This window comes from Anomaloglossus baeobatrachus, chromosome 6 (genome assembly GCF_048569485.1).
Source record: "Anomaloglossus baeobatrachus isolate aAnoBae1 chromosome 6, aAnoBae1.hap1, whole genome shotgun sequence".
Lineage (NCBI taxonomy): Eukaryota > Metazoa > Chordata > Amphibia > Anura > Aromobatidae > Anomaloglossus > Anomaloglossus baeobatrachus.
In genome coordinates, this window is record NC_134358.1 from 372,300,593 (window position 1) to 372,324,611 (window position 24,019).

General features: G+C 42.9%; 1 protein-coding gene across 3 annotated transcripts in view; it reads right to left on the bottom strand.

Annotated features, from left to right (window-relative positions):
- The window catches only part of TNS3 (tensin 3), a 528,788-nt gene that overhangs the window by 16,935 nt on the left and 487,834 nt on the right, over positions 1 to 24,019 (bottom strand). For all 3 annotated transcript variants that reach the window (XM_075315024.1, XM_075315026.1, XM_075315025.1), the window contains 3 exons: positions 17,414 to 17,570; positions 16,504 to 17,105; positions 3,079 to 3,165 (listed from right to left, as the gene is read on the bottom strand). In XM_075315024.1, the coding sequence (XP_075171139.1) occupies positions 3,079 to 3,165; positions 16,504 to 17,105; positions 17,414 to 17,570 (846 nt within the window). The remainder of the gene's footprint in view (positions 1 to 3,078; positions 3,166 to 16,503; positions 17,106 to 17,413; positions 17,571 to 24,019) is intronic.

Sequence of the window (24,019 nt, forward strand, 5' to 3'; positions counted from 1 at the left end):
AGCAAAGAGTTGCAATAGTCCAGACTAGAATGAATAAGTGTGACGGTAAGGCTATGTTCACACTAGAAAAATGATTTTTCTTAAGAAATTTCTTAAGAGTGCACCTGTGTTAAAAAACGCACCATAAACGCACCTGCGTTTTTGGTGCGTTTTTGGTGCGTTTTCGGTGCGTTTTTGGTGCGTTTTTACCGCTGGTTGCTCCCTGCGTTATTGTGCCAATTATCTATGGCAAAAAACGCAGTTAGCTGCAGAAAAGAAGTGACATGTTCATTCTTTTTCTTAAGAAAATCTACTGAAAGAATCTTCTTAAGAAAAAAACGCAGTGTGTGCACAGCTAATTTTTTTTGCCATAGGTTTTGCTGGGGAATGTCTGCAGAAAGGTTACAAGAATTTCTCAAGAAATTTCTGCAGCAAAAACGGACCAAAAACGCAGGTAAAAAACGCAGTGTGTGAACATAGCCTAAGGGTTTTTGCAGTTTCGAAGGTGAGAAATGGTCGGATTCTGGAGATGTTTTTGAGATGTAGGTGACATGTGCGAGTGAGTGATTGTATATGGGGAATGAAGGAAAGTTCTGAGTCAAATATAACCCCAAGACAGCGAGCATGCTGCTTTGGAGTATTGATTAAATCATCGAAGGTAATTGAGATGTCGGGTATAGGTTGGTTACATCCGCCGCTCACTATATACCATGCAGACTGGTCCCTATGACTGAAAGCCAAAACCTGCTGGGAGGAATAAAGTTAATTTCCTCCCAGCAGAGGGGCTCTCCGTGCGACACCTGCACTGCATCAGTGTGCTATTAACCTGCACTGCGGGGACTGCACTAGCGTCAAAGAGACGCCCTGTGCACATAATAGACGGGTTTTTTTAACTTAAGTTAACCACTGACATACGTAGAAAACATTTTTTCCATTTTGGAGGGATCTATCGCCTTTAAATATGTCCTTGAGGATGCTGTTAAGTCCGACATGTTGATAGTTGAATTGCGCATATGTTTTATTGATCATAATCTTAATGTGTATAAGCAGTTTTAGGCTATGTGCGCACTAGAAAAGTGATTTTTCTCAAGAAAATTTCTTGAGAAACGTCTGGGAGTTGAAGATTACCGCACCTGCGGTAAAAAAACGGTTTTTCCGCAGGTTGGTCCCTGCGGTTTTTTTATGCTGTAATTGCAATAAATAATATAGATAATAGATAGATAATCGATAGATAGACAGACAGATAATGGATAGAGGGAAAGATGGATAGATGAATAGATAGAGAGATAGATGAGAAAGACCTATATAATGTCCCACCTCCCTGCATATTCTAAGCTGGCACCCTTTAGTGACTTTCATGTGGCACTAAAGGGTGCCTAGCCTTGTATTTAGCCAAAAAATAAATAATAAAAAAAAAATGACGTGCGGTCCCCCCATCTTTTGTAGCCAGCTCGGGTAAAGCAGATGGCTGCAGCCTGCAGACCACAGCTGGCAGCTTCACCTTGGCTGGTAATCCAAAACTGAGGGCACCCCACGCTGTTATTTTACATTAAATAAATAATTTAAAACAAAAAATGTGGGGTCCCCCCCAAATTGTATCACCAGCCAAGGTAAAGCGGACAGCTGTGGTCTGGTATTCTCAGACTAGGGAGATCCACTGTTATTGGACACTCCCCAGACTAAAAATAGCAGGCCGCAGCTGCCCCAGAAGTGGCGCATCCATTAGACGTGCCAATCCTGGCGCTTCGCCCCAACTCATCCCGTTGCCCTGGTGCGGTGGCAAACGGGGTAATATATGGGGTTAATGTCAGATGTGTAATGTCACCTGACATCAAGCCCTGGGGTTAGTGATGTCACGGCGTCTATCAGATACCTGACATCACCAACCCAGTCAGTAAGAAATAAAAAATAGACAACAAAAAAAGTTTTATTAGAATAAAAAAATAATGCCCAAAACATTCCCTCTTTCACCAATTTATTGAAAAGTGCAATCAAATCCGGGTCCGACGTAATCCAATAAGGGGGTCACATGCCGATCCATACCATAGTCACTGTCCCAGTCAATGAAGAACATTATATTCCCCATTGGCTGGGAGAGTAATGCAGTGACCTGAGCTAACATCAATAGGTCAGCCCAGGTCACTGCAGGGGATGACGAGCGCTGCTGTCAGGAGGTTAGATGAGATCATTACCTGCTGTGATGATCTCCTGCAGTCCTGCCATCAGCGCTGTCACTGACTTCTATGTCCGCCGCGTTCTCAGCAGTATCGCGAGAGCCCGTGACGTCACCGCTAGTGACAGTCTTGGGCCGCCCGAGAGACGGGCATAGACGGCGGTGACGTCAGGAGGCAGGAGATCGTCACAGCAGGTAATGATCTCATCTATCCTCCTGAAGTCAGCGCTCGTCATCCCCGTGGCTGCTAGCACTGCAGTGTGACAAGCTGACACTGCTGTGCTGGCAGCGGCGCGGATGGTGCGGGACACAGACTGCACGGGCACCTGGAGGTCACACGGAAGTGCTTCTGTGCGGCGTCCAGGGAGTGTGACGTGTGTTTACTCTCTGCTCCGCTTCCTCTTCTGTCATAATGACATCATTTCCTGCAAAACCGCAGGCAGTGATGTGCATTACCACAGGTAAATCGCGGCTATACCGGGGGTATACCGCACATCATTTGCTACCTGCGGAATACCCCCGGTATTTCGCGATTACATTACAGTGAATGGAGTGAAATACCGGGGGTATACCGCAGGTACCTGCGGAAAAGAAGTGACATGCACATTTTCTCAAGAAATTTTCTCAAGAAATTTTGCTCAAAGAATTTTCTTGAGAAAAAAAACGCAGTGTGCGCACAGCTATTTTTTTTCCCCATAGGTTTTGGTGGGAAATGTCTGCAGAAAGATTACAAACATTTCTGCAGCAAAACTGCGGGTAAAAACGCCTTGTGCACACAGGGCCTTACTCTTTATATAGAACCCTTTATATGTTAGGTGTACAACTAGAGGGCAGCGAAACCTTTTTATATATGTGCAATTCGAAGACACCCCTGGCAACAACCATAAATGATAGAAACCTATATGAAGATACATATACACACATACCTTGTTCTCTGGAAATGTCAGGTTTGTACCAGAACTTGGAAGTGTCTTGCACAAACTTTACAGTCATGTGTTTGTCAGCTGAATGTTCTGCAGGACAGAAAGTGACATAATATTACAAGGTTTTATATATGATGTAACAGAAAGGCACATAAATCACAGGAAAAAAATAAGTTTCTAGCTAGACTGTTCAGCTGTATATCCAATTGAGTAATAATTCAGCATCATTACATGTTCTACCAACTTTCATCAAAAAATCCATTTAGACACTAGAATTGTTTGTACTCTTGGGGTATTTTCTCATGGTTTAGTGCCAAAATCAGTGACAAATACAACAACCATATGAATCTGATGTATGTGACATAACTGCAGATGCCACAAAGAAAAGCAAAGTGTGAGCCTCATTGACATGGTTAGTTCTCATGCAGATCTGCAACAGGTAGAACTGCAAATCTGCAGAAGAAATCTGCAGGTCCGCATTGTCTTACATGTATGTGGTACCAGATTAATTCAGTATGGCTTGTGTATACAGTACTTTCTATATGAAAACACACAAAAGGCTCTGTCACCCAAGTGAAAACATGACAGACCTCATTGTTTGACAGTATGGGTCATCTGGTGCTATTACTGTATTTCACTTGGTATGTTCCTAATATTGAAGAGAATATTAAGAATAAAGACAAAGCTTACGGTACTATGACTGGTAGGGCTTACTCACATGTTGCAGTATTGCAGGTGAAAAAAAGCAGCGTTTTACAACACCGGCAAAATGAATGAGGATTCTGAAATCTCATGCACATGCTGCTTATTTTTTCATTGGAGATTTGAACCTTCAAAGCAGTTTTTAAAATCTGCAACATGTAAGTTCTTTCAGCGCTTTAGCAGCATTTTTCACTCACTAAAACTGCACCCCATAGTCCTCCATATATAATAATGCAGCCCCCATAGTCCATGTGTAAGGTAGCCCCCACAGTCCTCCATATAGTAGAATGCAGCCCCCATAGTCCTGTATGTATTATAATGCAGTGCCCATAGTCCTGCATCTATTATAAAGCACCCTCATAGCTCTCCATGTATTATAATGCAGCCGCCATAGTCCTCCATGTATAATAATGCAGCCCCCATAGTCCTGCATGTATTCTAATACACACCCTCAAGTCCTCCATGTATTACTGTATAATGCACTCCCCATAGTCCTCCATGTATTATAATGCATCACCATAGTCCTCCATGTATTATAATGCATAGTCCTGAATGTATAATATGTAGCCCCCATAGTCCTCAATGTATTATAATGCACCCCCCATAGTCCATGAATAAGGTATCCCTCATAGTCCTTCATATTGTATTATGTAGCCCCATATCATTTAATGCACCCCCATATGCCTCTGGTCATTGTGTACTCACTGGTTAAAGAAATATAGAAACAAGTACTCACAGGGCTGTATTTGGCCTTCATGCTGCCCTAGGCACTTTTACGTTGTCAGTAAGGGGTGCGACCACTTAAACTATGATTTTGTTGTGCACTTGACATCTATTTAAGATGCTACTCTGTAATACACTTGAAAAAGTGCTAAACACTATAAGAATGAAGATCAGCACTTGCTGCGCACATGTTCAGTTTTTTTTAGCTTCTTTTAACAGCTTCAGGTTTTCAAAGACACTAAGTGGTTAAAACAGGTAAATGAACCATTTTTCATGCTACTGCCACCAAGAAGTTACTGACTAGCACTTAATACAATTTCAAGTTAAAAAAGATGCCCGTGTTTCCTAACCTGTCCTCCGCCTGAAAAACTCATGAGATCACAGATGTGTAAAGGCCGTGGTGGGCACACACCCTAACCGTTCACATTCCCTTCAGATAGTAGTTAAGGTGTTCGTACACAGACCACAGTTGGCTAAACCCAGAGATAAACAGGATCAGCCGACAGTCTGATTGTCAGAGAAGTGATGACCCAGCATGTCCAGTTTTGGACTGTGGATCATTTTTTCTTTAAGAGATAAGCCACTGCTAGAGATGTGTAGTAGTGTCTGTCTCATAGAGAACACAAGAGCAGTCAACAAAGGGAGCGCTCCTGTGTATAGGAGAGTCAGGGAGACAGCTGCCATCCGTATAATGGAACACCTGTCTATAGTGTATGGGAGAGTCAGGGAGATAGCTGCCAGCCGAATGATGGGACAGCTGTCTCTAGCTTATGGGTGCTTTAGTCAAATACTTCTTTGGCAGACGTATGGCCTCATTAAGACAGATATTTATTTAGCCTGGCCCACTGACACTATAATGATCTACTATCAAATCTAATAAATTAAATATTGCTACATCTACACGAATACATCACCAGAAGCAACCTTAAATCACAATAACATTACCAGAACCACCATCTGTAAACGACAACATCACCAGAACCAACCTCAAAGTACTACTACATCACCAGAACCACCATCTGCACACTGCTACATCAGCAGAACCACCATCTGCACTCTGCTACAGCACCAGAACTACCATTGGTACATGACTGCATCACCAGAACCAAGCTCAAATCACTACTACATGACCAGGACCACCATTGGTACATGACTGCATCACCAGAACCAAGCTCAAATCACTACTACATCACCAGAACTAAAGCAAGCCCAACATAAAATTGTCTGGCATGAAACTCCTGCTCCTAGTTTGTATGTAACAATGGTAAGTAAGTAGGAGTATATACCAGGAATTGTTACCAGCCATCATCAGATTACGAACCATACAGGAACCACAGAACTGATGATGCAGGCAGTAGCACTATTAAACATTTAAAAAATACCTTAATTTTGGGGAGATAACTTCTATGTTTTAGGTCCATTAATTCTGAGCACATTGATGTGGGTCTGGGTCCTGAGACCCCCGTAAATTGCTCAAAAGACCCCTTAGAAGTGCACGGCTCAGGAGACAGGACTATGACTTTCTACAGCATCCGCTCTGTGTTGTGCACGCTCTTCTAAAATAGCTTTTCAGCTGTGGTTGTGGGGTCTCCGGACCAGATTCCTCACCAATCTGCTTAGAATTATTGGGCATAATACAAAAAATTCTCCCAAAAGTTTAGTTACTCTTTGAGGTGCATTTACAATGCTGTTAATAATCGGAAATTGATTAATGATCTATCTAAACCGGCTGTCAGATCACCTGAAGCACAAGCAAAATGTTTGTTTGTCGGGTGAAGTGATTTTTCTATTTACATAAATAAACATTTATATAAGGGATGATTCCTCTACAAAAATCAAAGTTTAGCTTAAAAGGGGTTGTCCGGTCTAGAATGACAAGTCTGCAGTCCGACTATGTGTTCCTCTATGGCTGCAGACCTGTGAATCCTTCCAGCGCACTCACGATTCTCAAGTATGCAATATGCATATTTCCGGTCAGAACTTGTCTAGTGGATACGGCCTCATTTAATGCACTTGTATTGACCGAGGTGGCGCCCCTACACGGGCTCTAGCTTGGACTCTGCATATCGCATACTTGACCGCCATTCCTAGCGCAGACACCAGAGAATCCTCGTAGCACACAGTGAGTGGACTGGGAGGATTCACAAATCTGCACTTAAACAGAGTGATTGCAGACTTGTCATTCTAGACTGGACAACCCCTTTAATATTTGCTTAAAAATCTATTTTTTAAAATGCAAATGAGGGGGCTTCGGTGCACCCTTGGCATGACCTATGCCTTGGTGCACTCTTAAATTTGCATATGAAAGCCAGTCCCTTGTGTTGATTGACAGCGCTCACTTAGTAAAAGCGGTAAAAATCAGACATACAAGCTGATATTAGAAAGCACTCACTTTTACTAATGGAGCGCTGTCAATAAAAACAAAAACATTTATAAAAATACAAATATGAGAGTGTAACAGTACACCAAAGGAAAGACCACCCAAACAGTACACCAAAGCAAAGACAACACCAACGGTGCACCAAAGCAAAGACCAACCCAACGGTGCACCAAAGCAAAGACCACACCAATGGTGCACCGACACAAAGACCACACCAATGGTGCACCGACAAAAAGACCACACCAATGGTGCACCGACAAAAAGACCACACCAATGGTGCACCGACAAAAAGACCACACCAATGGTGCACTGACAAAAAGACCACACCAATGGTGCACCGACACAAAGACCACACCAATGGTGCACCAAAGCGTCCTCATTTGCATAATAAATAAAAGTAGATTTTTTTGCAAATATTAAAGGGAACCTGTCACCAGATATGTCCCCTATAAGCTGCGGCCACCACAAGTGGGCTTTCATATACAGCATTCTAACATGCTGTATACAAGAGCCTAGGCCGCTGTGTAGAACATAAAAATCACTTTTTAATGCTCAGGTAAAGGGTGGCGCGATGCAGACAGGTCAGATTGGTGTCTCTGCTCTCTGGAACCGCGCCTCCTCTTTCAGCCATTTTTGTCCTCCTTCATCTGAAGCCTGGATGCATGACGCATCCTAAGTCATCCTCACTAGTCAGCATTGTGGTCCAGCACAGGCGCACTTTGACCTGCCCTGAGTAGGGCAGATCAAAGTATTGTAGTGCACCTGCGCAGGACCTCAATGCTGGCAAGTGTGTATGACGTAGGACGCGTCATGCACCCAGGCTTCAGAAGAAGGAGGACAAAGATGGCCGAAAGAGGCGGCGCCGATCCCGGAGAACGGAGACACCAATTCGACCAGTCTGCACCGCGCTGCCCTTTAGGTGAATATTATAAAGTGATTTTTATGTTCTACACAGCGTCCCGGGCTCTTATATAGAGCATGTTAGAATGCTGCATATAAGAGCCCACTTGTGGTAGCCGTAGCTTATAGTCACCAAATCTGGTGACAGGTTCCCTTAAAAGAAGCACGCCGGTCATTTTTTTCCCTAAACCTGTGTAAATGTTAGTGTAAGATCTGTGATAATTCACTCACCGATCGCTGTTTTCTCATGTACTCGACTCCATGATGACTTCACATCCACAGCTCGTCTCTGCAGACTTCCCTCTTCTCCAGTCTTCTACAGTACATCCCAACATGGTGCCCTGAGAAATAACAATGCCAGTATAATGTTTCCGAATAACAATAACCACAAATACTGTGCCATAAATAAGCCCTATGCTGTGGACTGAAAAAAAAATAACTGCTCCTCACTGCGCTTCCCGCAAAAGAATATTACTCCACACAATCCCTCTTAACATACATGGCCTCCACACTGTCCTATCATATAAAATATTACCACCACACCGTCCCCACTTATATACTATGACCGCCACACTGCCCCCTAATAAACTAAAATGCCACTGTCCTCCCTTATAAATTATACCCACCAAGCCTTTCTCAATTATAAAATATGATCTGCAGATTGTCCTCACATCATGCTGCCCCTTTTTAATACGCTCCAAATGCTGCCTGCCCCTTTTCCATAATGACACCTCCATGCTGCACCACTCATCATACAGAGACCACCATGCTACCTCATGCTGAGCACCCCCCATACTACCTCACGTTTCATACTGAGTCCCCTACATTGCTTCACTCCATATTGAGCCCAACCATGCTGCCCCCTTTCCATACTGAACCCTCACACTGCCTCTGTCCATATTGAACCCCCATGCTATCCCTTTTCCATAATGAGCTCCCAATGCTTCCCCCACTCCAGTGAGTTGATACACTCGGCACTTCTGGGGGGTGCACAAGTATGGTCCAAAACCATCTCAAGCAGATGTAGAAACTTGACACTCCAGATCAATGTGAATAGTGGCTTTTATTGTGAAAAACTTGTAGGACCAGGACAAGCAAATCACTGCCACATACACAGTGGAGGACACCACGTCATGCCCAGCTATGCCGCTCGCCACGCTACTATACTTTCTGAGGACCCTCTGCACACACAAAGATGAAGGTCTTTTGACCGAAACACCTGTGCTTGTGCTGGTCCTACAAATTCTTCCCAATAAAAACCCCTATTCACATTGATCTTGACTGCCAAGTTTCTACATCTACCCCTCTCCATACGGAGACCCCCAACTTACTGAGTCCTTATACTTTTCCCCATCGATTTTGTCCCTTGCAGTATCCCTCACTCTGTAAGCCCCCCTAAACCCCCCCATCTACAGTATTAGGCCTCCTAAACCTCATTTACAGCAATAGGCTCCCAAAACCCCCCTCCTACAGCAATAGGCCCCCTAAACCCCCCTCCTACAGCATTAGGCCCCCTAAACCCCCCTCCTACAACAATAGGCCCCCTAAATCCACTTCCTATAGCAATAGACTCCTTAAACGCCCCTCCTACAGCAATAGGCACCTCTCACCTAACTCTAAGGCCCCTTTCTAGCGTCAGTGATTCTGGTACGTTTGTGCTTTTTTTTAAACGTACCAGAATCACTGACATACGCAGACCCATTATAATGAATGGTCTGCTCACACATCAGTGATTTTTCACTGCACGTGTCTCCGTGCAGCTTACCCGCGTGTCCGTGATTGCCGCACAGAGACAAGTCCATTTTTTTCTGGCATCACTGATGTCCCACGGACCACGCAGTGGTGTTGTCCGTGAAACACATGCCAGAAAAAAACGTGCTTTTAAAATAAAAATCATTTTTACTCACCCGGCTTCAGCGGCGCTCTGTGCAGCCTGTTCTCCCTGCTGCTTCTGAGCCGGCTGATTACTGTCGCGCATATTCATGATGCACGACACAGCCGACCTGGAAGCAGCTGCTGCGGGGGTCAGCGCCGGCCGGATGCTGCACCGCGGGAGCGATCAGCACCATGGAGAGCGGGAGCGCGCACAAGTGAGTTAATCTCTAAGTGCAATCACGGGCCACGGAGAACGGAGCCCGGATTGCACTTAGACAACCCATGTGTGCCGTGAATCACGGCACACGGAGGGACATGTGCGTGTTTTACACACGCCAGTGAAAAACGTCAGTGATTTTCACTGATGTGTGAAACGGGCCTAAGACTATACTAATAGCCCCATCCCCCTAACCACTGTCTATAGTCATAGGCCCCCTACTCCCCAGACTACAAAAGGCCTTGTAATCCTCAGTCTATAGTCTCTGCCTGGCCCTTCCCTGCAATCCCCAGACTATAGCCTCTACCTGCCCCTCCCCCGCAATGCGCAGACTATAGCCTCTGCCTGCCCCTCCCTCGCAATCCCCCAGATTATAGCCTCTGCCTGCTCCTCCCCCGTAATCCCCAGACTATATCATCTGCTTGCCCCTCCCCCGCAATCCCCCAGAATATAGCCTCTGCCTGCTCCTCTCCGGCAATCCCCAGATTATATCCTTTGCCTGCCCCTCCCCCACAATGTTCACGTTATAGCCTCTGCCTGCCCCTCCCCCACAATGCTCACGTTATAGCCTCTGCCTGCCCCTCCCCCACAATGTTCACGTTACAGCCTCTGCCTGCCCCTCCCCTACAAAGCTCACGTTATAGCCACTGCCTGCCCCTCCCCCACAATGCTCACGTTATAGCCTCTGCCTGCCCCTCCTCCACAATGCTCATGTTATAGCCTCTGCCTGCCCCTCCCCCACAAAGCTCACGTTATAGCCTCTGTCTGCCACTCCTTCACAATGCTCACATTATAGCCTCTGCCTGCCCATCCCCCACAATGTTCACGTTATAGCCTCTGTCTGCCTATCCCCCACAATGCTTACGTTATAGCCTCTGCCTGCCCCTCCCTCACAATGCTCATGTTATAGCCTCTGCCTACCTCTCCCCCACAATGCTCACATTATAGCCTCTGCCTGCCCCTCCCCCACAATGCTCACGTTATAGGCTCTGCCTGCCCCTCCCCCACAATGCTCAAATTATAGGCTCTGCCTGCCCATCCCCCACAATACTCACGTTATAGCATCTGCCTGCCCATCCCCCACAATGCTCCTGTTATAGCCTCTGCCTGCCCCTCCCCCATATTGCTCACGTTATAGCCTCTGCCTGCCCATCCCCCACAATGCTCAAGTTATAGCCTCTGCCTGCTCATCCCCCACAATGTTCACGATATAGCCTCTGCCTGCCCATCCCCCACAATGCTCACGGTATAGCCTCTGTCTGCCCATTCCTCACAATGCTCACGTTATAGCCTCTGCCTACCTCTCACCCACAAACTTCCCATTATAGCCTCTGACTGCCCCTCCCCCACAATCGTCACTTTACAGTATTAGGAACAACTGGGGTGAATCAGCTCCCTGTGTGCCGGCGCTCGCAGTTTATCTGTATTTGCGTCTTAAAGACACAGATACAGATAAATGGAGGTGCGCCTCTCCCCCCCACTCCAAAAACACAGCGGATTTAATTGACTGTCTAACGGAGGGGGGATGATGTAACAATAATATTTTTTTATTTTATTTTGCTGCCAGGAAGTGCCGCCCCTTACAGCTCGCCGCCCTAGGCACCGGACCATGGGTGCCTAGTGATAAATATGGCCCTCAGTACTCACCTATTCTTGTTCCTCCGCTGCTCCGGTCAGAGAGTGTCCTGCATATCTCAGCACAGCAGCGTGCAGTAGTGATGTCACCACACTCCGCTGCACTGAGATATCGAGCACAGGCACAGGGGGAGAATGATGAAGGATGGAGCTTTGTGCGAGGAGAGGGGGGCCTGATGCCGCTGCTGGCACCGGGTCCCCCTGACTCATGGGCCCCATTGTGGCTGTGTGGTCTGCCCCCATTGGTGGTACACCACTGCCAATGTGAGACATGTAACTAACACAATACAGGAACTTTGCCTCATAACAAAAAGGTTTGCAGTTGCAACTTACACAACTCTGCTGAATTGCAACACTGGCTGCCTGTGAGATGGATGCAGTGCTGCAGTCAGATCAAAAGAACAGCCATTTTATAGGAAAACATGCATTTCTCTGGAATAACACATTGGATAGCAGGTATCATTTTATTCAGCTTCCTATGTCCTGCATGCCCATATAGACGGCTTAGAAGGGTTGATCTTATTGACATATCCCATTTAAGAAAAGACAATACTATGCAATCTTGTTGGTCATTGCACTGGCAATCAGGTGCGTCAAGTTTTTCTGACAATGGTGATTTAAAGGACTCACCAATTTTATTTACTACAGCCATAACTTTATTTTCCGTTAACATAATCACTCAACAGGTTTTTTTTTCTTAATACAGTAATAAGTTGTATTAATAAGCCATTTTCTAAATTGAATGTATTTATTTAGGAGGGTTTGAGATTGGGAGTAAAAAACAACAATTCTGAAATTTTGGGGGCTTTGTTCAAGTTTTAATAAATGCCACATTCGTTTTTCTGTGCAGGACAATGAAATTACAGACATGCCAAATTGATTTTTTTTTTATACAATTAAAATATTTTAAAAACTAAACCTGTAACATTTTGTTTCCCCTCTCCACGGATCTTAACTTGTAATATTCCTTGCTTGCACTACAACTTTTTTTTTTTATATATATTTTTCATTCTGGTTTCACAAAAAAAAATATAAATCAACAGTTCTGGAATTGTTTTTGTGTCCACCATGCGGAATAAATTCCCACATTTTTTATATTTAGCGGTTATTACAACTTCAGATAAACTGATTTTGTATAGTTTTTTTCTTTTTGGCTTTTAATTTATAAACATCAAAAAACCTTTTCATTTTAAAATATTTATTAGTGAACTTGACCATGTGATACATTGACCGCAAACAAAATACACTGCACTAAAGTAGCCTAACAGGCAGTGGTAAGTGGTTTAAGTCCATAGTTAACATGGGGGCAGGCCCTTGTTTGGCTCATGGGGCCAAGGACGCCCATTGGCACCTAGTGGACCCATAGACGGGGGTGATGATGGGCTGATACCAACTACTGTATCTACGGGGTTAACCTTTGTCACATCTGACACTCATTGCTAACAACACAGCACAGCTACCAAGCCAACCCCATTCAGATGGTAATGATCTGCCTGTGCTTTATATATGTGGCATGGGGCAGAAGGGGTAAAAGATATAACAACCATTTACATACACTCGTGGTCAAAATTGTTGGTACCCGTCGTTTAATAAAAGAAAAACCCACAATGGTCTTAGAAATAACTTGAATGTGATAAAAGCAATTCTAACTTAAAAATTGATGAAAATGAACAAATTAAAGTCAGACATTGCTTTTCAACCATGCTTCCACAGAATTTTTAAAAAAACAAAACTCATGAAACAGGCCTGGACAAAAATGATGGTACCCCTGAAAATAATGTGAAAAAACGGACATGTTAAATCAAGGTGTGTCCACTAATTAGCATCACAGATGTCTACAATCTTGTAATCAGTCAGTGGGCCTGTATATAGGGCTACAGATACTCACTGTGCTGTTTAGTGACATTGTGTGTACCACACTCAACATGGACCAGAGGAAGCAAAGGAAAGAGTTGTCTCAGGACATTAGAAAGAAAATTATAGAGAACCATGTTAAAGGTAAAGGTTATAAGGCCATCTCCAAGCAGTTTGATGTTCCCGTAACTACAGTTGCACATATTATTCAGAAATTTAAGACCCATGTGACTGTGGTCAACCTCCTTGGACATGGCCACTGGGGGAAAATTGATGACAAATCAAAGAGACAGATAATACGAATGGTAACAAAAGAGCCCAGAAAAACTTCTAAAGAGGTTAAAGGTGAACTTCAAGCTTAAGGAACATCAGTGTCAGATTGCACCATCCGTAGTTGTTTGAGCCAAAGTGGACTTCATGGGAGACGACCAAGGAGGACACCATTGTTGGAAAAAAAAAATCATAAAAAAAGCCAGACTGGAATTTGCCAAACTACATGTTAACAAGCCACAAAGCTTCTGGGAGAATATGCTATGGACAGATGACACAAAAATGGAACTTTTTGGCAAGGCACATCAGCTCTTTGTTCACAGACAGAAAAATGAAGCATTTCAAGAAAATAACACTGTCCCTACTGTGAAACATGGAGGAAGCTCTGTTATGTTCTGAGGCTGCTTTGCTGCATCTGGCACTGGGTGTCTTGAATCAGTGCAGGGTACAATGAAATCTCAAGACTATCAAGGGATTCTAGAAAGAAATGTGCTGCCCAGTGACAGAAAGCTTGGTCTCAGTTGCAGGTCATGGGTCTTGCAACAGGATAATGAGCCAAAACACACAGCTAAAAACACTTAAGAATGGCTAAGAGGAAAACATTGGACTATTCTGAAGTGGCTTTCTATGAGCCCTGACCTAAATCCTATTGAGCATCTTTGGAAAGTGCTGAAACATGTTGTCTGGAAAAGGCAACCTTCAAACACCAGATAACTGGAGCAGTTTGCTCTTGAGGAGTGGGACAAAATACCTGTGGAGAGGTGCAGAAGTCTCATTGACAGTTACAAGAATAATTTGATTGCAGTGATTGCCTCAAAAGGTTGTGCAACAAAATATTAAGTTAAGGAGGAGTCGGAGGAGGGTGACATCATTTCTGTCCAGGCCTATTTCATGAGTCTTATTTTTTTTTTAATTCTGTGGAAGCTGAAAAGCAATGTCTGACTTTCATTTGTTCATTTTCAGAGATTTTTTGTTATTTATTATTACTTTTGTCAGATTCAAGTTATTTCTATGACCATTGTGAATTTTTCTTTCATTAAACGAGGGGTACTAACAATTTTGACCATGTGTGTATATTCTACATAAAATATTCTGTAACTGCAAAGAATAATGTGTGCCAGCTTGGCTATTCGTTACATTGTAGTGGGAGTGTTGTTTGCCTGTTGTACATGCCACACTTCCCAGAATGCTAACCACCAAAGCCAGGAGTGTACGGACTTCAAAACAAGAATCCTGGGGGATGCGAGAATGACTATGTCTGCAGAATTACAATTAGAAACTTGAAAATCAACCCCAGATTCTTCAGGCCTCGTTTATGGAAAATTGTTTTATTGTCTATAACAATCAGAACCCCTACTTTCATTGTTTAAAGGAATTTTACTTATTCCTCATTATTTAAAATAATAAAATCATCTACTACTCACTCTCCCCAGGTCCAGTGCATTGTTTCCCGGCTGCGGGGGTGACATCACATCAGCAGCGCTGCAGCCAATCACTGAGCTCAATGGCTTGTGCTACCTACATGAGCAGAGCTAGTGAGCCCTGTGATGACTGCCTGCAATTACACCTCATTTGACCCTACCAATGAATAGGGCAAAAGGCAGTGCAATAAAGAAGACTTTCACAGCTATATGCCTGTGGATAATTTGGAGTCTGTCTAAACTAAATGCAGTGAAAAATTAACAGAAAATACATTGATGAATGGCTGTGTCACAAATATTAATGATTACCTCTATTCAGCATGGTCCCTTGCCCTATGTGTAACCGGACTAACTGAATAAAAATAGTAAGTAAGAACAGCTTACACACTGTGTCATTCCTCGGAGGCCGTGAAGAAGGTCATGTACCCCGAAACGTTGGTTTATTTCTAATACAGATATATCATGCTGCACGTATTCAACAAATAAACTTTACTCACTGAGTGCTGTGGTATTCTCTCTTATTATTTGGATTATTTCTACCACTGTGCACCTGCCCATACCCGTTTGGTGTGCCCTTCCTAACTGAATAAGAAGTCTGTATTCAACTGTTTAGTTATGCAACATACATAGTTGTCACAAAAACCAAATATGTTCCACAAATTAATAATTTCAATTAAGGAAAATAAATCCAAGATTAAAAGGCACAAATCTCTGCTGAAGTGTGACTGATTTTCTAATGATCTTGCCATTTAAGTCAATAGGGGAGTGCTAGCACCACAAGTTGCAGTGGTAGGGTTAGTTCTAAGTTAAATTATTTCCGTAAAGTCATGGGCAACACTGTTACAAGTCTGTCTACTGTAATCAGCCCTGTCTATCATTGCACTGCTGTCTCCCTCCTTATTAACCAAATATCACTTGCGAGCCCAGAATATAAGGATGACGCAGGGGACGTCATGCACATTGCCGACCATAATCTTATGCATGCGCAAACACCGCACCGGCTTGCGCGAGGGCGAACTGCGCCTGCGCGAGCTGGGGAAATGACTGCACAGACGCGAGACTTGGCCGAGTAGCGTGCATGATGACGGCGGCGGCATCACGTCAATCATGAAAGGAGGATGGCGAAGAAGGCCACAAGGAGGGACCGGAGACGAAAATGAGCACACCCATCTGAGCCCCACAGGTCATTAGCATACCTAACTGTCAGGTTTTATAAAGTTATATTCAGGGTCTGCAAGGGGAGTCAGGGCACAAGGTACACCTTCATAGCATGCAGCCCAGGAGCTCCAGAAGGTGACACTTTTGGTTTCATAGTGAACAAACTGGTGACAGGTTCCTTTAAGAATAGTACAGCATATTGTTAAATAAACATAATGTATACGCTTGTATACTCATATTTTGCAGTTTGGTAAACAGCTAAGAATATTATATGGTAGCTAAAGAGACATTACCTTGTATTGTAGATTCACTCAAAACCTTAGAGAAGTCAGGGAGCACATTGGGAAATGGAATGCTGATTGTGCTGCCACTATGTGGACTTGAAAAGCCACTGGAAGAAGGAGAGACTGAGCCAAACGAACGTTCCCCTTCAGAAATTCTCTTTTTCTCAGGAAGAGGTGGCTGTGAATGGAGACTTTTTACTACATGTTGTAAGACTGGACTTCCTTGGCTTGGGGAGCTGTGACTATCCAATGAGAGTGCTGTTCTTATGGTTTTAGGAGAACCATTTGTACTTGAGAGAAACAATAACTGTTTTTCATCCAACTGAGGATTATTGCCGACAATAACATGGCTGTCAAAGTTCAGGTAAGCCGGGGCATTTCTGCTAGCAGAGTGCTCTTGTGGATCAATATGTCCTGAATCTGGAGCACTTATTGTGAGAAACTGATGGCTAGGGGAAGAGTCCTGGGTTAGAACCGATCTCTCTGAGCTCAGAAACTCTGATGAATGCAAGTCACTAAGTAATGACCTATTTCTGCTCTTCAATGAAGACTGGTAGGAGAGTACAGACTTTGGTGTATTTTCCATCCATAGATTGTCAACTCCTGAAATGCTGTTAAAAGAAAAAAGAATGACTGAAAATCATAAAACTGAAATTCTAAAACCATGTAGCTAATTTACAAGCACCATACATGTAGCCAGTAAGTGAATGCAGCAGATTCAGGTGTCTGATGATGATCTAGATGTGTATGCAGGAGAATCCCACTATCAAAAAGTCAAGTTTTCGGCTATCAGCAATTTCTATTGTGCTAAGTGGACAGCCTTCAGCCACTTGAACAAACTGGGCTGGACCCTACCAAAAGCTAAGTAATGGCAAGAGGAGCTCATAACATTTGTAGCACATGATGTATAAAAGCCCACCTTTCTTCTCTGGTGGCAGGAGATGCAGTGCGTTGTACTGATGCCCTTTCTAATTCAGTCATGAAGAACACAGAGTTTGCTTCAATGGAGCTCTCAGGAGGGAGGACCCTCTGCTTCAGGCCTTCACTGTAATTCATGCCTTCACTGTAATTCATGCCTAAAGGAAGCATAAAGATTCTCATAGATGGGGAATCCACGTACAATAAAATATACACATTAACACAAAATACTGGAACTTTTTTGAGACAATCATGTCAAATTGCAGTGAAAAATGGTTTTCTGGAAGGGCGGTCTTCCCAAAGAAGATGACCAGAAAATGTTAGCAAATACAATAAATGAATTGAATATCCAGCATACAAAAACCTAGAATAGGGGTAGCTGTCTTTTGGAGAGGTTTCACAGGACAAGATTTAAAGATGATCTTCAGCAAGTCAAAAGTGGGTCGTTTTTACTCTAATTTTGTAATTTTTTAAATATAGACCTTTTTATTTGGTGCTAATTTTGGGGGTTTTTACAAGGGGGCATGGCTCATAGGGTTTATTCTTTACAGAGCAGACTAAAGACACACCGCAGAGAATCCTGTGAGCCATGCCCCTTAGAAGACCATACGAATAAGCACCAAATATCAGGAACCGTATGGCAGATTTAGGGAGGTAAAAATGTATTAGTCAGAGGAAAAGCAGAAATATAAGAAAACCAAAGCTGCCCCCTTTTCACTTGGTGACAAGTCTCCTATCAAGAGTATTGTACTTTTTCCCCCCATTCTCCTCAGAGGGAAAAAAGTGCAATATTCTGCACCCCTGCAAATAAGTGGTCAGTAAAATGTAATCAATGGAGTGGCTACGGCTTGCACAAGCACTGCAGTCTGGTTAGACAGGTGATCAGAAGAGGGGGCATTCCACATCAAGTGGACCAGTTTTAAAAATCGTCCCCACTCTACCTTCTCCGATTTTGTTGAAAATTTATAAGGATGTACATGTATGTTTGAAAAGAGATTCTGTAAATTTTTAGGGCCAGATCTCAAATACATTGGGCACTGTTGACCTTTCACTGGAGGTCCCACCAAGCCTGCGGCTTCAGCTAAGAGGATTTTGCAAACTTTGGCACATAGCCATTAGAGTTCTATACTGGCTATGATGCTGAAATTTGGCATACTAGCGCAACTTTTGCTGCTAAACACGATAAAATTATTACCGGCTATGACAAAATATTTCGGTCGCAATTTTGTGTCAAACTAGCTTGTAAAACGCCTCGCATAAAATTTATGCCTAACTTTGCCCATATATAACTCAAGACCAAAAACCAATTGTAACTGGTGCTTTGCCCTGTACACCAAACATCTACATGACTTTGCATTGCTGCAATATCACGGTCAAAGCATATGTATTTGTGGAAATATTCACACCCACATATGATGACAAACTATAAACAACCGAATTTTACCTATTTTTAGGTCAAATTTCTCAAAATGGGTACCCCTAAAATATATTAATTCTGATATCATTAGAAAGAGCACATTTTTCTCTACAAGGATCATTGGTTTTTTTTTTGGAGACTCTCAGTTTAAGAAAAGAAAAATGCCACTGAACATATTTATTAATACGCAATGAATGGTAACTGCACTATTCAAACCCTTGCGTTGGTCCATGGTGGTTATACCACAACCAATTCCCTAAGAATTAGTATTATAATCCTATTAAGAATTCTAATACTGCGGTCTTTCGAGAATTGGCAGCCTCATCGCCTAGGAGCCATGGCCGATAGCCGTGCAAGGCCAGCCGTGGACGGTCTCTTTATCGCAGGTTCCGAAGCCTGAGGGTGGGTGTCTTTGCCTAGGATCCCAAGCCTAATATTGGGTATCTTTTGTTGGTTCCCAAGCCATAATGTTCAGTCTAAGTGGTCTGGAATTGTTGCTGAATTTGCAACATAATGGGTTCAGAGAAGCTGTATTGTCGGCCCATTGCTGTTGCAGCTGGTGCTGGAATTATTGCAATGATTGACTGCTCGGGAATCCAGCATGTATCATTTCTCACAGGCCAGTGAAAGAAACTAGCTGGTCCATGAAGATGCATAAAATTTATTAATGCAACATGGTCGGCGACAAATTTCAGAAATATTTCCAATCCACCAGTTCCTATCGTAAATGCAGGCAATGTACTGCCCTGGCTGGAGGTTTGCAATTGGCACAAAAGGCATTTCTGATCTGACAGATCTATCTACATGGGCAATGAAAGATGATGGGTCATTTGACACCCTTGAAATGCGAATCTTTTTGTCATCAATTGGCACAAACTGGTGATTTTCTCTTGTTCCAGCAATTGTATGTCCATCTTTGAACCTTTCCTCTTGAACTACCCCTATTTCGTCAATTTTTTCTTTTGGAACAAAAAAAAACAAAAAAACTTGATTCCATGCAGTTGCTCATTGCAAAAGTTGAATAAATCCACCTGGGTCAGTATTTGGTTTTCAGTTGGGCGTTGAAGACTGGCACGAGCTGCCAACCTCTTTGCTGTCCCTCCAATCCCATCACAGGGCGACTTTCCATGACTGGTACCAAAAAAATTCCATTCAGCACGGATATTGAAATCAGCATTGTGGTGGCACAAGTTGAGAAAATGTTTGAAATTTTTGTACTGAGCTACAGATCCATCGCTGAAGTAGTGGATATGACGAATCTCATAGATGAGAGTCTTGAGATACTCCACAATTAATGTTAAGAAAGTGTGGACTGCACCTGTGTCATGTTGTGAGCAATCACTGATTAGTTATTATTAGTTGTTATTATTAGTCAATAACTTTTCATAAATAAAAAAGTTTATAGGTTTTTGATTATAATAGACATTGCTAGCAACAATAAAAACTCTGTAACATGTGATAAGAATCTGAAAATCAAACACAAAATCAATGCATTACGTGCATAAATAACACCATGTTCAGTGGCATTTTTTTTTTCTTAAACTAAGAGACTCCAAAAAAAAAAAAAAACAATGATCCTTGTAGAGAAAAATGTGCTCTTTCTAATGAGATCAGAATTAATATTTTTTAGGGGTACCCTTTTTGACAAATTTGACCTAAAAATAGGTAAAATTCTGATTTTTTAAGTTTGTCATCATATGTGGGTGTGAATATTTCCACAAATACATATGCTTTGACCATGATATTGCAGCAATGCAAAGTCATGTAGATGTTTGGTGTACAGGGTAAAGCACCAGTTACTAATGGTTTTTGGTCTTGAGTTACATATGGGCAAAGTTAGGCAAAAAATTTATGCGAGGCATTTTACAAGCTACTTTGACACAAAATTGCGGCCGAAATATTGTTTTGTCATAGCCGGTAATAATTTTATCGTGTTTAGCAGCAAAAGTTGCGCTAGCATGCCAAATTTCAGCATCATAGCCAGTATAGAACTCTAATGGCTATGTGCCAAAGTTTGCAAAATCCTCTTAGCTGAAGCCGCAGGCTTGGTGGAACCTCCAGTGAAAGGTCAACAGTGCCCAATGTATTTGAGATCTGGCCCTAAAAATTTACAGAACCTCTTTTCAAACATACATGTACATCCTTATAAATTTTCAGCAAAATCGGAGGTCGAGTGGGGACCACTGGTCCACTTGACATGGAATGACCCAGTAGGTGTGTCAGCACCTGCCTATGTTATAATGGCCATTAATAGGTTAATAATAATCATGTAAGGCTCCACATATTAGCATAGTCAGGCGAACCAGTTGACCATCTGATGTGTGTATGGGGGCTTCTTCCCAACATGATGTTGCGGGAGGGAAAGATGGGGTTTTTTGTATTTGTATTCTGTAGATAATCTGACATCCAAGGTGCCTGGACGCGGCTGTGCCCCTTCTCATACAGAAACACGTACGCTGTGCTAATCAAGTGTACATTTATATTGAGATGTCGGATATGACAGCTTTCTGTCAAACGAGCATTCAACTTACAACTATCTGATGTGCATGACCCCCTTAAGCCCACCATGTTTTCTGCTGTGTCATCCCAATGGTAACAGGAGAGTGGAAATATACATAGATCTGAAGGGGATAGCTCGTTAAGCATGAGCATTTAGTATAATTCCAATCGCTCTTCTCCCCCATCACTAGACGTACATGCACATACTTAGAGGCCACTCCAAGCAGGAACATTCGCAATTAAGCAGTCACATTCCACAGATTCCAGACGCTCTGCTGCTAAGTAACTTAACACTCCTTAACGGACTTCATTCTTAATGGGGTACTATCATCATATTCCTTTGTGATAATAAAAGAAGATCTTACAGCAATATGCGCTAATCTATAGTCCTGGATTTCTGGGTAACTGCAGACCCTGTCCCAGTGCACCATTCGGAGCCTCTGAAGCAAATCTGGGGGGGGGAATCCCCCCTCCAAAAAAAAAAAATAAGAAATGGAGGGCCATTTTTACTTTCTGGTAAAATGGGTCTGTCGGACACTGCTCGGTGTCATAAAAGCTGCAAATCGCTCTATAGTCTGCAGAAGCCATGTCAGTCTCTGTGCCGGCTGCCTCATGGTGCTGTGGCGCTTATACATAGAAAAAGGATTCTGTTTTATTGCATGATTCAGTGAATGAGATTTCTGACGATTCCTGCACATTAATGGGTCACCCCCTTATATCCCTTTAGACCTGCAGGGTTCTGTATCTATTCTGTCATGTTACTGGTACAAATATGGCTTCCTATTCTTGCGTCTTGTTCGAGGTTGTATAGCCACATACAGAAAAAGGACAATCTTCCAACAAGGAAATTTTTTATTTTGCAAAAACACACAAGCAGTATTTAGATGTCAGACACTGTAACTTCTGAAATTTTAGACCAGTGACGAGCAACATGATTTTTCCAGAACATTTATGCCATAACCCATAAACCAGAACAACGGAGATTCATACTGAATACTAAGACCTTAGACACCAGGACGATGGTGACAATATGCTGGTGCTTGTCTCTATCCTGAACATGGTGGTCTATTTCAATCCAGCAGTTTATCAGCCTGTACCAAGAGCAGATATGAAACTTTCCATGTCAGCGCTCACAACTGCAAAATTATGTGCCGACCTAAAAATACTATTACTCAGCTGCACATTAGAATTTACAGCCTTTACTAATCAAATGTGACTTATTCCTAGCACTAATCTAAAGGGGGAAAATATTATTAATATTACTGAATCACTAACCAAGTCGTCATTTTAAACATCTATACTTTTCATGGAACTGTCCAGGCAAAATTAATTTACTGTATCATACTTAGGACCGGGTGTGAGTGGCGGTGCATTATACAGAGTAACCTGCACCATGCTCTACATTAGGATTTTTGCTCTTTTTATACACTGTGTGCAGAATTATTAGGCAAATGAGTATTTTGATTACATGATACTTATTATACATGTTGTCCTACTCCAAGCTGTATAGGCTTGAGAGCCAACTACCAATTCTGTAAATCCAGTGATGTGTATCTCTGTAATGAGGAGGGGTGTAGTGTAATGACATCAACACCCTATATAAGGTGTGCTTAATTATTAGGGAACTTCCTTTCCTTTGGCAAAATGGCTCAGAAGAGAGATTTGCCAGGCTCTGAAAAGTCCAAAATTGTGAGATGTCTTGAAGAGGGATGCAGCAGTTTTGAAATTGCCAAACTTTTGAAGCGTGATCACCGAACAATCAAGCGTTTTATGGAAAATAGACAACAGGGTCGCAAGAAGCGTGTTGGGCAAAAAAGGCGCAAAATAACTGCCAATGAATTGAGGAAAAGCAAGCGTGACTGTCAAGATGCCATTTGCCACCAGTTTGGCCATATTTCAGAGCTGCAACGTTACTGGAGTATCAAAAAGCACAATATGTGCCATACTCCGGGACATGGCCAAGGTAAGGAAGGCTGAAAAACGACCACCTTTGAACAAGGAACATAAGATAAAATGTCAAGACTGGGCCAAGAAATATCTTAAGACTGATTTTTCAAAGGTTTTATGGACTGATGAAATGAGAGTGACTCTTGATGGGCCAGATGGATGGGCCAGAGGCTGGATCAATAAAGGGCAGAGAGCTCCACTCCGACTCAGACGCCAGCAAGGTGGAGGTAGGGTACTGGTATGGGCTGGTATCATCAAAGATGAACTTGTGGGACCTTTTCGGGTTGAGGATGGAGTGAAGCTCATCTCCCAGACCTACTGCCAGTTTCTGGAAGACAACTTCTTCAAGCAGTGGTACATGAAGAAGTCGGTATCGTTCAAGAAAAACATGATTTTCATGCAGGACAATGCTCTATCACATGCATCCAACTACTCCACAGCGTGGCTGGCCAGTAAAGGTCTAAAAGATGAAAAGATAATGACATGGGCCCCCTTGATCCCCTGATCTGAACCCCATAGAGAACCTGTGGTCCGTCATAAAATGTGAGATCTACAGGGGAAAATAGTACACCTCTTGGAACAGTATCTGGGAGGCTGTGGTGGCTGCTGCACGCAATGTTGATCGTAAACAGATCAAGCAAGTGACAGAATCTATGGATGGTAGGCTGTTGAGTGCCATCATAAAGAAAGGTGGCTATATTGGTCACTAATTTTTTGGGGTTTTGTTTTTGCATATCAGAAATG